Consider the following 13352-nt stretch of genomic DNA (forward strand, 5'->3'; position numbering starts at 1 on the left):
TAGTCTTATACAGTGTCACTGTGACTCATCTCTTGTGTGACCCTGGGCAAGGCAGTCATTTCAACCCTAGGAAAACTAACTTTTAGGCAGCTAATTTGAAACTTAAATCCACATTAGGCACTAAAATTAACTGGCCTAATTTTATAAAAGATTTCAGTATGCAGCAGTTTTCAGTGCCTTGGCAACTTGGGAGTCAATTGGTGGAAATTTCGGAAGTCAGGAACCTAACTGAGACAACTTTTGGAAATACCAGCCATGTTCTTCCTCTCCCTCAGCTCTTAACAAACAAAACACCTTATTTTGGTGTCCACATATGGCTTTGTAAGCCTGTCTTCAGGTACCCATTTTCTGAGAGGTTTGTCTTCCATAGTGTTGGTAAGAAGATCTGCAGACCTGTTTCTCTTTACATCTTGCTCAAACCTAGGCCCAGGACAAATCAGAACATCATGTACGATACCATCCATTGTATTCTGCCACTAGCAAGTCAAGGCAGACTCTACCAGACTTCCAGTTCTCAATTTAGTGTTGAAAGTGACCACTGATTTTGCTGCTGGGTCTCCCTCTCATGGCCAAATAAGAAAAAAAAAAAAAGATTGTTCTCATACATCATTTGGAACAAAACAAACTAACTTAACCAATTTATCAAGCCCTTTAAAATGTACTACTGAAATTTTTTTAATATACACAGTATATATTATTTCTATACTTGGTGTCATATAATGTAAGGAAGGTATAGTCCTTGCAAAGATATTGGAACATAAGACAGTACAATGTAAACACAGTAGCTCAGCTAACTAAATGAGGGTCCAATCTGAGAACATTGGGGGTTTTTTCACTTTAGTCTACAACTCACTTGTGAATCAACTTCGAAACTTTTAAAGAATTAGTACACTTTAAAGAGAGATTTGAAGCAAGATGGGTTGGTCACCTGGCACACAAGGATGACCTTTTCAGTGCAAGCGTTAAATTAATCAGAACTTTATTTCTAAACACATTTCTTACTTTTTTGATTAGTTACATTCTAGTAGTATTTCGAGAAGTCTATCCTCAAGTAGGAAGGACAAGCAGCTCTCAGTGAGGCTTCTCCCCATCCATCTGAGCTTACCTGCTTACATTTCCTTCCACATATTATTACAAGTCTTTGCTAGCCTCTGTCCTTACATTATCTTTACATGCTAGCACCATTGAAAACCAAAACCTAAACATGTTTGTGAAAGTATTAACATGCTACCCAAAAGACCCATCTAATCTGTAGCAAAGTTTACAATAAAGCAATTTTGCACAGTTAGAACCTAACTATACTGGCCAGGCAAGGAAGAAGTTGGGAACTTGATAGGAAAAAAAAACATTCCTAACCATTTTTTTCAAAAGCTGTAAACATTATTTTTGAACCACAATGCCTTGGATCAAAAGACTCTGAACCACCATCCTTAACCAGAATAAATAAGTGCACTTCCACTGAATCCAGTGGCTCTTCAGACACACAAGTTGGGCTGATGACAACAGCTGAAGAGCATCTAGCACAACAGGTCCTGATCCTTGATTTGGGGTATCTGACTAATAAGCAACACAGACAAACAATATGGTCAGGTCACACAGAATAAAACCCTTATCCACTGCTCTGTGACAACCTTAAAACCAATTTCCTCAAAAATAGATCAGTCATTTAAGTAGATTTTTGTTTGCTAAATGCTAATGGTACCAATTTGAGGCAAAAGCTAACATTATTTTTCTCTTTGAATTGCTTTGTATCAAACACAGATACAGAAGACCAGATTTTTGGGAAGACAGTGAAAGGTTAACAATTTTTTAATTGTTTGAAAAATAATGGTAGAATTCAATTGTTAATTGTACCATGTTTCAAATTAAAATTCATTGTAACCTATACTTTTTCTAAATTTATCAACTTTAACATCATCCTGTGGAGGTTTCAGCAATTACTGTGAAGTGCCAAAAGCGTCTCAGAATTCAATTTTTACAGTTTGTACAAATCTGCCAGTTTGTAGCTGACTGCACCCTCATAACAAGTATCTACTCAATTTCCAGTAAATTTAATAAAGTTATTGACAGACTTGTTTCCTCCAAATAAGTTATTATTAACATAAAAATGAGACAGACGTTTAAATCTTGGCTTTTCAGTTACCCCAAATTTTACAGTATTATAGTAACCACACAAAAAGAGATTATCAGAGTAGTTTAATTTATGTGGTTTTCTCCCCTTCCTCCCAGTACATGGAAGAAGTATTTTTTTCTATAAATAAGAAGGTTATACAATATTAATCTTTAATTTCCAACAAGTCAGAGCACAGCAGTATCAAAACTATACTCAGTGGCAACTCACTGCAACAAATCACTTCCATTTCCAACTAATCTACTCTGATCTACACAATGTGGGTACAATATTCCCTACATTTTAAAGCTTACCATGTCAAACATCTCTGCTACAAACTTGGTTGAACTCAAGTTCCAGGCACCTTATGCAGGGATGAATTTAACCCCAAATCTTTAAAGAAATGAATCGACAGCTGATGTGGCATACTAAAAATGTTTAGCCAAAAGCCCCAATATTTCAGAAACTCTTAAGCAGCATCCTCTCTATTCTCTACCCATTAGGTTGTGGTGCTGCCAGTTAATTGCAATGTATGCTGCCACAAGATTTCTCTTAGCTCTGAATAATCATCCACTTAATGAACAGCAAGAACCAGGATCTGCTTATTTAAAAAGGTTGGTGGAAAGGCTCCACTTTCTCAATGAAAACTTTTCAACAGACAAGGTAAATATTCTTATCCAGCAGAGAAAGACACTTCTACGTGAAAAGCAGTGAGAATCTATTTTCATTCCATTTAAAGGTTGCACTGCATACAAACTAATTTTAACTAAATTCTTAGTATTTCACAATTAGTGAAAAAGCAAGCAATGGGAAAAATAATTTCTATGTATCTGAAGAAATTATAGTCTGAAATTTTCTGTAAATATTCATAAATCTATTTCAGAGTTGTCAGTTACAATAGGTATGTGTATATTCCTCATGCTTTGAATTTTTTCCCTTTCAAATTCTGCTAACTAGCTAACAACTAAAGGTCACAAGAAAACAAAATGTCAGGTAAAAATTAGATCTGATATCCTTCTATAATAGGCCATTAAAATTAAGGCTTCTTAAGACGTTAAGAAAATCTTTATATACAAAGGTTTAGACTTGGCCAGAGAAAAGCATTTCCTCAAGTTACTTCAAAATATGGCAACCTTGAGCATACAAATTTCAGAGCTATGACAAACCTGGGTGAAGTAATAATCAAGATTTGTAAACCTAGAGTTTTAGGCTAACACTTTTTATAATTTATAAAATATTCTGTAATAATTAAAACTATGATCTGTAATTCTGTACAAAAAGCCCCAAGTACAGTAACTGACTGGGTAAGAATCTAAAGAGAAGAAAACTCTTGCGCAGAAAGATGCATATGAAAACATACAATTCATTGCAATTTTCTGACATTTGCTTTTCTGGTTACCCCAAATTTTAGTATAAATTAATACTATTACACTAGTATATTTCTAAAAATAAATCTGCTGTTTTCTTATGCATTCGGGATGCAAAAAATGGTTCTTTGAAGAGGGCTAGTTTTCCATGAGCTTTATGTCCTAGTGAAGCATTTTTGGGAATACGCATCTACAATTTTCATCAAATAAAAATGACACTACATACACTACCCTTTCATGCACTTGCTTTGATACTTTGGGAGAGCCAAATCTAAGGAGGTAACACAAAACAACTGAAAAACACCACAGACTGAAAACTAAGCAAGTTTGTGCCCTCTCACTAACCAAGAAGATTAAGTAAGAGACATTTTTGTCCATGTTTTGGAAGTTACATGTATACAAAAATATACAATGCAAGAACCATTTCTGATATTAAAACCATGAAAAATTCTTGAAGTCATTTTAAAAAAAGTTGGAGCATTTATTTTTTTTTAATAAAAAGAAGTCCTTAATAAAAACTTAGGGTTTGATAAAAAGTTGTTTAAAAAAAAAAAAAAGACAACAGAATTCTTCTGTTTATATTAAAAGATGCAAGCAACAAAATTAAACTCATGTTCTCTAAGATACGAGCATTTGTATGTCTCCCACTGGACAGACTAGTTCAACAATTTTACAGTTAAACAGAATTAATTCTGCTCTCAGAAATCCATTGACCTTAAGCTTTTAACAAACATTTTCAACTGCAGAGATTATTGTCAATATTTACAAATCCTTAACATTATATTTCACTGGAATAGCTTTTATTTGCTATATTAATATTTCTTTGCAAATGTATGCTTATCCATATCACAGAAGAAGAAACAGCTGCTACTCACAGGAAATCTCTGGGGTCCTACAGCAGGTCTTGGCTGGGCTGGGACTGGCAACAAGGGCACTGAAACAAGAAACACCTTTTAATACAATTTGTTTTATCAGACAGTGGTTGATGCTATTTCCAGAAGTTGTCACAGAACAGGAAGCAATTAAGGCCCCCTCTACACATTACAGGTACCATGCAATTAACTGGTTAATTGCACAATTACCTTGAGACCAGCTACACGTATAAAACAGCCATGACACTATAAAAAGCTGCAGCCAGCTATAAAGTTAGCTCTCGAAAATATGTATTAACTTTTAGGTGGTCGCTATCGAGCTTTAAATTGCATGTGTAGTGGAATCTTGCCCGAGGCCAGAAGCCCTGTCAGCTAAGGTGTTTCCAGGGCTTGGAGTCCTGTAACTGAGGGGACAACCTCAGCAGCACAGGGACTAAGAGGCCCACAGCTCTGGGCACCAGGATTCAGCTGGTCCGGCAGCCAGGGGTGTGTGAAACCCCCGAGACTAGGGGAATCAAAGCAGCCACAATCCCCCATCCTTGGGGTGTATGAGGGGGTCCCAGATCCAGGGTCACCTCATGCACCCCAGGGCAAGGGAATGTAGCTGCTGTGATCCCCCAGTCTCAGAGGTTTCACACATCCCTGAGGCTGGGGGATGGCAGCAGCCACAATCCCAGAGCCCTAGGTGTTCATGGGGTGTCCCCACAGCTGACAGACCCTGAACTGAGGGGGGCTCCCAACCGCAGGAGCCTGCTTTTTGGCAGTGCAACACGAGCCAGAGATCTGCTCCCCCTGCACCAGCAATATGACATGATGGGATCTACTGTGCGATCCACACAATCATGCCTCCTGTCCCCCATGTGTAGCATGGCATCAAGCATGATTCTGTGGACTACACATTAGATCCCATTACACCTTCACCTGTATGTGTAGAGGGGCCCTAGGATTGGCTAAGTTTATATGTAAAAATGGACAAGGCCTCCACCATTCCTGTAGTAACCTGTAGGAAGAGAAATCTAGTTTTCAACATGCAACAGGGCTATTAAGATTCTCATAGCATAAATCACATAACTGTAGACAATTGACAGTTAAATTAACAACCTGCCATTTTTGGGAGAGAAGGGCGGGAAACCTTCATATGGCAGAAATAAAGTTCCTCTTTTGAACATATAGATAACCAGTAAAGGTGGATCTAAATCAGCAGTTCTCACCCTTTTTTGTACCAGGACCCATTTGTAAACCCATTAGCCATTGATGATGGCTAATCCCAACCCGATGCCGCTCACTCCTGACCCACTGCCTGCCAGCTCCAGACCCCTGGTTTGTGGGGCAGGGAGAAGAGGTAGAGGTATGGAGGGTCACAAACAGCCCCATGTAGGCTATTAGAGTTCCAGCCTACAAGGGAGAAACCATGGTTTCCTCATGTTTTTCTCCTTTAAAGGAGAATCCATGTATAAAAAGTTTGTTGATCCATTATTAAAATTCTTTTGCAACGTACATTTCTAAGGGAAGGGAAGAGAGAGCAGCAGAGTAGGGACCCTGGACTTCAGAAAAAGCAGACTTCGACTCGCTCAGGGAACTCATGGGCAGGATCGCCTGGAAAGTCAGTCTGAGGGAGAGAAGTCCAGGAGAGCTGGCTGTACTTCCAAGAAGCTTTACTGAGAGTGCAGCAACAAACCACTCCGATGTGCATGTAGACTAGCAAGCATGGCAGAAGACCAATTTGGCTTTGTTTACCAAAGAGTTCCCTAAGTCACAAAGTGGAAGCTTATAAGAAGTGGAAATTTAAACAAACAACTGGGGAGAAGTATAAAAGCATTGCTCAGGCACGCAGGGATACAGTCAGGAAGGCAAAAGCACAACTGGAGTTTCAGCTAGCAAGGGATGTGAAGGGGAACAAGAAGGGTTTCTACAAATACTGTATGTCAGTAGCCAGAGGAGGATCAGGGAAAGTGTGAAACCTTTACTGAATGGGAGAAGCAACCTTGTGACAGAGGATGCAGAAAAGTCTGAAGTGCCCAATGGCTTTTTGCCTCAGTCTTCACAGGCAAGGTCAGCTCCCAGACTACTGCACCTGGTGGCAGTTTGGGGAGGGGGTAAGCAGCCAGCAGCGGTGAGAGCAGGTTAAGGACTACTTAGAAAAGCTGGTCATGTACAAGTCCATGGGACTGGATAGGATACACCCAAAGGTGCTAAGGGAGTTGGCTGATGTGACTGCAGAGCCATTGGCCATCATCTTTAAAAACTCACGGTGATCAGGAGAGGTCCTGGATGATCAGAAAAGGGCAAACAGTGCCAATATTTAAGAAAGGGAAAAAGGAGGATCCAGGGAACTACAGACCAGCAAGTCTCACCTGAGACCTGGAAAAATCATAGAGCAGATCCTCAAGGAATCCACTTCTAAGCACTTGGAGAAGGTGATTAGGAGCAGCCAGCATGGATTCAGCAAAGGCAAGTCATACCTGACCAACATGATTGCCTTCTACAATGAGATGGCTAGCTCTGTGGATGTGGGGAGACCAGTGTATGTGGTTTTAAAGTGTATGTTGATTTTAGCAAGGCTTTTGATACCAGCTCCCACAACATTCTCACAGGCAAGCTAAGGAAATACGGGCTGAATAAATGGACTGTAGGGTGGATAGAAAACTAGCTGGAGCTTCAAGCTCAGAGGATAGTAATCAATGGCTCAATGTCTAGTTGGCAGCCGGTATCAAGTGGAGTGCCCCAGGGGTCAGTTTTGTTCAATGTTTTCATCAACCAGAAAGATCACATAGAGGGCACCTTCAGCAAGTCCACAGATGACACCAAGCTGAGAGTAGTAGATACGCTGGAGGGCAAGGCTAGAATTCAGAGTGACCTAGACAAATTGGAGGATTGGCCCAAAAGAAATCTCATGAGGTTCAACAAGGACAAGTACCAAGTCATGCACTTAGGAGGGAACAATCCCATGCACCAGTACTGGCTGAGGATCAACTGGGTGGGCAGCAGCTCTGCAGAAAAGGACCTGGGGGTTACAGTGGACAATAAGTTGAATACAAAGCAGCAGTGTGCCCTTATGGTAAAAAAAGCTAACAGCATACTGAGCTGCATTGGTAGGGTGCTGCCAGCAGGTACAGAGAAGTGATTATTCCCCTTTATTCAGCACTGGTGAGGCAGCATCTGGAGTACTGTGTTCAGTTTTGGGCCCCCACTACAGAAAGGATGTGGAGAAATTAGAGAGGGTCCAACAAAAATGGTGAGGGCTGGGTGATATGACTTCTGAGGAAAGACCGAGAGAACTGGGCTTATTGGACACTTATACACATGTATTTGTCTGCTCTGATGCACCAGAAATCAAGTGGGTCAAACCAGACTCGAATAATCAAGTCTGCAGAGCACGCAAACTGACACTGCATACACTTTTTTAACTGCTGAAATGTGTGCCAGCATTAAGAAAATGGCAGTGGTGCACTTTGAAGTTGGACTCTTCTCAGCAGGGCAGATGACAGTACAAGGAGCAATGGTCTCAAGTTGCATCAAGGGAAGTTTAGATTAGATAGCAGGAATAATTTTCTCACTAGGAGGGTAGTAAAAACTGGAACAGGTTACCCAGAGAAGTGGTGGACTCTCCATCCTTGGAGGTTTTTAAGACCCAGCTAGACAGCTTTGACTGGGATGATCTAGTTGGGGATGGTCCTGACTTAAGCAGGGGTTGGACTAGATGTCCTTCTGAGGTCCGTTCCAACCCTAATTTTCTATGATTCTTGCGGCCCACTTTTGGGTTGTGACCCCCCCATGGGTTGAGAAACGCTCATCAAGTGGCAGAACCAAATACCTGCCTGTTTTAAAACAGTCATTCTTGACCTTTTTAGACTTCAGGCACTCTGCTACTTTTCTGAATTTGACAGCATCCCTGTTGATGCATACAAGGGCAGAGGTGGCTAAACAGTGGCTCCGGAGTCCTAACTTCCGAGTCCAAGCTGAACAATATGCTCGCTGCGAGCAGCCACATCATGTGACATGAGGTAACAGCTAGGGAAGCTGGTCACTGGTGTGCTTGTGCAAAGATGCAAGGAGACTTGTATTAACTTCTGAAGAGCCACATGTGGCTCCAGAGCTGTGGGTTGGCCACCCCGTACTAAGGCATGACAGTGGAAGAAGGGCCGAATCATTTCTGAGAATTTAAAGAAAAAGAACCTTGGAAGCCAAGCAACTTCGAATTATGCAGAGACATCTCCTATTACCACTGCAATGTGGGACAATCCCCACACTATCGGGCTGCCCACTCTATAAATTACTTTCCAGATTGTGAAGCATAGCTCAGTTTGTGATCACTGTAAAATCACTGTGTCATCTCACCTTAAAGAAGGGAGCAGTCTAAACTGAATAACAAAATTTCATAAATAGATTAGCACAGCAGATATGTTACTGTATTTAAAAATCGAGCTGGTGATTAAAAAGCAAAAACACGTTTGATGAAAGATGTCTCACAAAACTAGTACCTACACGACATGCAAAGGAAATGCTGTGGCATCTCAAATGATGTGGTAACAGGAGTCTATTGGGAATTTCACTTTTTCTTGACTGAGAAACTGAAATTGTTTAAAAAGAGTTTCTCATTTCAAAAGAATTGCTGGGATATTTTCAGACATTTCACAAATAAAAAGCACCAAACTGATTTGAATTTAAGAGAAATTTAGCCCAATTGAAATAAAAATTAAAAGGTCAAAATTAAAATAAAACTTTTTAAAATGTCAACTTCTCAACTGATCTGAACCAAACTGACTGCAAAGTTTTAAGACTGCAATTGTCTATTCCAATTCAGATCAGGACACAAAAGCTTTGTAAAACATCAAAAAGTGTCATAAAATATATAAAAATGGTCAAATATAACTTTTTAATTGAGAAGATTTCTGAGCCCAACCAGTTAAACATCAATATTTCTATTTCAGACATATATGCCTGGCTTCTACCCATTTCTGGATGAATATTTATGCTTTATATACTGACATGCTGGGCTAAGTAAAATAACCTTTCATCTTCAGAGGACTGTGTTCATTTATACAAGGTTACAACTGAAAATTAGTTTGATGGTTTCATTTTTGCTCCTAATGAACATTTGTCAATATCATAGTCATTACCTAATTTGAAAAGATTGGCAGTTCGCTCATGACAGACCCAAGACTAAATTAGCTTGGGTGTTACAGATCAGGACCAAGTACACTGAGAAAGCTGTATGAGGAAGGATTGTAGAAAAAATGACAGCTGAACAGAACACTAACCTATCTATTTTGGTATGCTGCCTCTGGCAGTGGCCTATATATTTTTTTTAAAATAAATGAATTGAATACTCATGAAAGATGATAGTTAGAACTCCATGCCCTTTCAATCCTTGGCCTCTCTGCTGAGGTAGCTAATATGGCTCAACCCAGCACTCACTTTTCTGATCAAATTTATCCATGCATTTTTTAAATACAAACAACAATAATGTAAATTGGATACAATTTTAAATTAAAGGATTAAATATCTGACTGTAAATTATAAAAAAAAAAAAGCTCAAAAGGGAATGAGAAAAAAAAGTCTTCCCGCTGCTACTCTGGGATAAAGTAAATTTCCACAAAAGAACATGAAAAATTGCTTTATAGTTTCAAAACTTTGGTGGCTTCTCAAGATTCTTGCTAGTAATTTCTGATAAATGTAAGGGAAATGACCTGAATCCCCCACCTCAAAAACTGAACAGTTTTCTTAGAACACAAGATATTAATTTCTTATTGACATGCATCTGCTAACCCAAAGCTTACAACTGAAGCAGATTTGAAGACCTGACTGTGGAAAAGAACGAAAGAAATCTTTAGAATGATGAAGTAATTTGCAAATCCTAGCAGCAAATGATGTAAGTAACTAATGACCGGATGTGCATTTTATGCCTGGGAAAGGTGCAAATGGAACCTCATGTGACACCTTTATAAACCTGTCATGTCTTCCTAAAAGGCTAAGGAGAACACCCTCAGGAGTACAAAGGGATAATCTTGATGTGAGCATCCACCTGAGAAAGCAAAATCTAAACTGCAACAACCAGCTCAAGAAATGTTTATAACCAAGGTAAGGAACACAAAAACATTTAAGGGAACTTCTTTGACTTGAGTGATGTGGAAATGAAGACACATTTTTCTCCAATATAAAAAATTATGTTCATCTTTGGGATGAGCACAAGACCTGACAGGGCTCCTCAATGGAAAAGACTCAAGATCCTTCTTCAGGCTAAAGCCATGGCCACTAGAGATGCAACTGCTGAAACGAAAACTTCATAACCAATTACACTATAGATATTGAGACACTTTCAGAAGGGCATCTGGTTCCAACCATGAAAATTTTTTAAAAAATTGGAAGGTGAGAGTAAATTTCTACAATTTGCAAACAGAACAATGTCCTTCATGCAGATGCTCAAAAGTACCTGAACTCAACCCTGACAAAGTTATCTAACAGTTCTCAGAGTGCTCTGAGGAAAAACTAAGTGAACTGATGTCACTCGCTGTTAGCAGAATCTGCAAGTTTGGGCAGCATGAGCCTTAATCTACAAATTAATTTCTAGCCTTGGTATTTCAGCTTCCAAGCAGCACATTCTAATGAACCTGGTGAAAAACACACCTATATTATCATACAAATCCACGCCCCCCCGCATCCTACTTTCAGACACTGTAGTATGTAAGCACCCTTTGTATATCTTGAGATGTCACAACAAGGTAAGGAGAGCAGGATACCATCTGCAGGCACCAAGAAACCAAACTGTCCTTTACCACTGAGTGGTAATGCAGTTTGTTCTTTTATCCTTCCCGGTCATTAAGTTCCACACTAAATGCTTAGAAAAAGGTCTACATTTCCTTTGCCAGCACTGAATTCTTTATTTCCTACTTCAAAAATGCAAATTTTTAACTAATTCAGGGAACTGATGGGCAGGATTGTCTGGGAGCAAGTCTAAGGTAAAAAGGAGTCTTTAGAGCTGGTTGTACTTTAAGGAGGCCGTATTTAGGGCGCAGGAGCAAGTTATCCCAACGCAAAATAATGAAAAGTGCAACAGGAGACCAACCTAGTAAGACAGCAATCTTTGCAATGAGTTGAAACAAAAAGGGAATCCTCCAAAAAGTATAAGCTTGGTCACATTACTAAAGAAGAGTATAACAGTATAGAGGGGACACAGCGGGGACAGTGGAAGGAGAAGAGGAAAGAGAAGTGAAAGCGTCAGGAAGGCTAAGGCATAACTTAAGATGCAACTGGCAAGGGACGTAAAAGACAATAAAAAGGGATTCTACAAGTACGTCAGAAGTAAGAGGTTCCTAACAGAATGCAGATGGCAATCTAGTTATAGGTGATGAAGAGAAGGTTAAATATTTCGTGCCTTTTTTTTTGTGAGGTCTTCATGAATCAAATCAGTTACCAGATGACAAGCACAGTTGGCTGATGGGACTGAGTGCAATCTTAGCAAATGTGTGGATGAATTCAAGTTGGGTAGAATTAAAGACACTAGAGTGAAGGCCCCAGATTCAGCATGACCTAGATAAAATGGTAAAATGGTGCAAAACAAAAATCAGGTGAAATTCAACAAAGAAAATAACGAAGTCTTTAAGATGCAATAACGGCATGCACAAATACAGACTGGGGAAAGACTGGCTAGACTGCAGTACTGCAGAAAAAGACCTGAGGGTTGTAATGGATCGCAAACTGAAGTTGTAGATTCTCCATCCCTGGAAATTTATAAGAGCCAGTTAGACACACACTTGGCTGGGATGGTTTAGTCAGGAATGATCCCAATTTGTGCAGGGGTCTGGACTATATCACCTTATGAAGTTCCTTCCAGACCTACTTTCCTATCATCCTAATTTATCTAAGCATAAGTACTGATGCCTGAATCAGTCTGCTTAAAATTTTAAAATTTTCTCCCTTGTATAGCTCTGAAAATACTGAAATTGTGTCTTTCTCCAGAGCAACAAATCTTGTTGGATAGGAGTGATGCATCATTGAAGTCCTGCTGCAATCTTCAATAATCATGCAATTTATAGGTATTCAAGAGAAGTGACACTCCTACTACAATATGAAAGACTGATGTATAGCTGGATTCGAGTTAAGGCCATTAAAAAAAAAACCATAAGCTTCCCTTTGTGCTCTTTAACAAAGGAGACTTTAGGTTTTTTGACCTAGAGAGGACTGATACACTCATGTCAACACAAATTAGCAAAGAATATTGCACTGAAATTTAGTATTCATAAAACCAAAAACCACACTCATTCTTGAGGTCCATATCTTCTGGAAAAAGGACTAGATGTATATGGATCTGTTAAAAGGAGAGCCAACAAATTAACAATGCAAATGCTGTAGTTAGGATAATAATATGCCACTGGCATGCTCAAAAATATTACCTGTGCTTCAACAAGGCACACTGTGCAATAATACAGCAGTAGTATCCATAGTCTCTGCTGATGTGAAAACTAAGATTAGATAAAAGGTGGACGGAATTGTGCTGGTCTGCTTTTGGGGGTCAAAAATCCGCAGAAGGCATTACCTACAGGTGGAAGATGTCCATTTGATGTAGAAAAATTATTCACTGGATGAGGGATCATACACAAGTCTGGGACAGGCTAACACCTAGTCTTTACTTTTCTTTTAACAAATACCTAGAACAGTCATGCTGGAAATGCTAGAACTATTCATCCAAAACTAAGGAGCTTTGGATTATTTCCAAATATTCAGATGTAGTGACTGATTGGGTGGGAACCACTGATTTTATTAAATGGGCAGAAAAGTGAAATAATCTCTAGGAAACAGCCACTATTAAAGCCAACTGTGAGAAACATGCCTGACTAAATAGATTTTTACCCAACTGGGGATGTCTAGTCCTGCAACTTTTTCCCTATTCAGAAAAACTAGTTATGAGCCTGTACCCATGCTGACTTGACAAAAAAAATAGTTATAAAAGGCCAGAAGGTAGAAACATTGGTTTTGTTAGTGCTGGCAAGAGCACAACCATAC

General features: G+C 39.4%; 1 protein-coding gene across 7 annotated transcripts in view; it reads right to left on the reverse strand.

The window, feature by feature from the left end:
• The window catches only part of RBM33 (RNA binding motif protein 33), a 169032-nt gene that overhangs the window by 92277 nt on the left and 63403 nt on the right, over positions 1-13352 (reverse strand). For all 7 annotated transcript variants that reach the window (XR_016442375.1, XM_090047647.1, XM_090047643.1 and 4 more), the window contains exon 10: positions 4353-4411. Coding sequence is in view for 6 of the 7 variants with exons in the window: in XM_090047647.1 (XP_089903773.1) it covers positions 4353-4411 (59 nt within the window). In the remaining variant the exon portion in view is untranslated. The remainder of the gene's footprint in view (positions 1-4352; positions 4412-13352) is intronic.

The sequence above is a fragment of the Crocodylus siamensis genome, chromosome 5, assembly GCF_052110815.1.
Source record: "Crocodylus siamensis isolate JL-2025a chromosome 5, ASM5211081v1, whole genome shotgun sequence".
NCBI classification, from domain to species: Eukaryota; Metazoa; Chordata; order Crocodylia; family Crocodylidae; genus Crocodylus; species Crocodylus siamensis.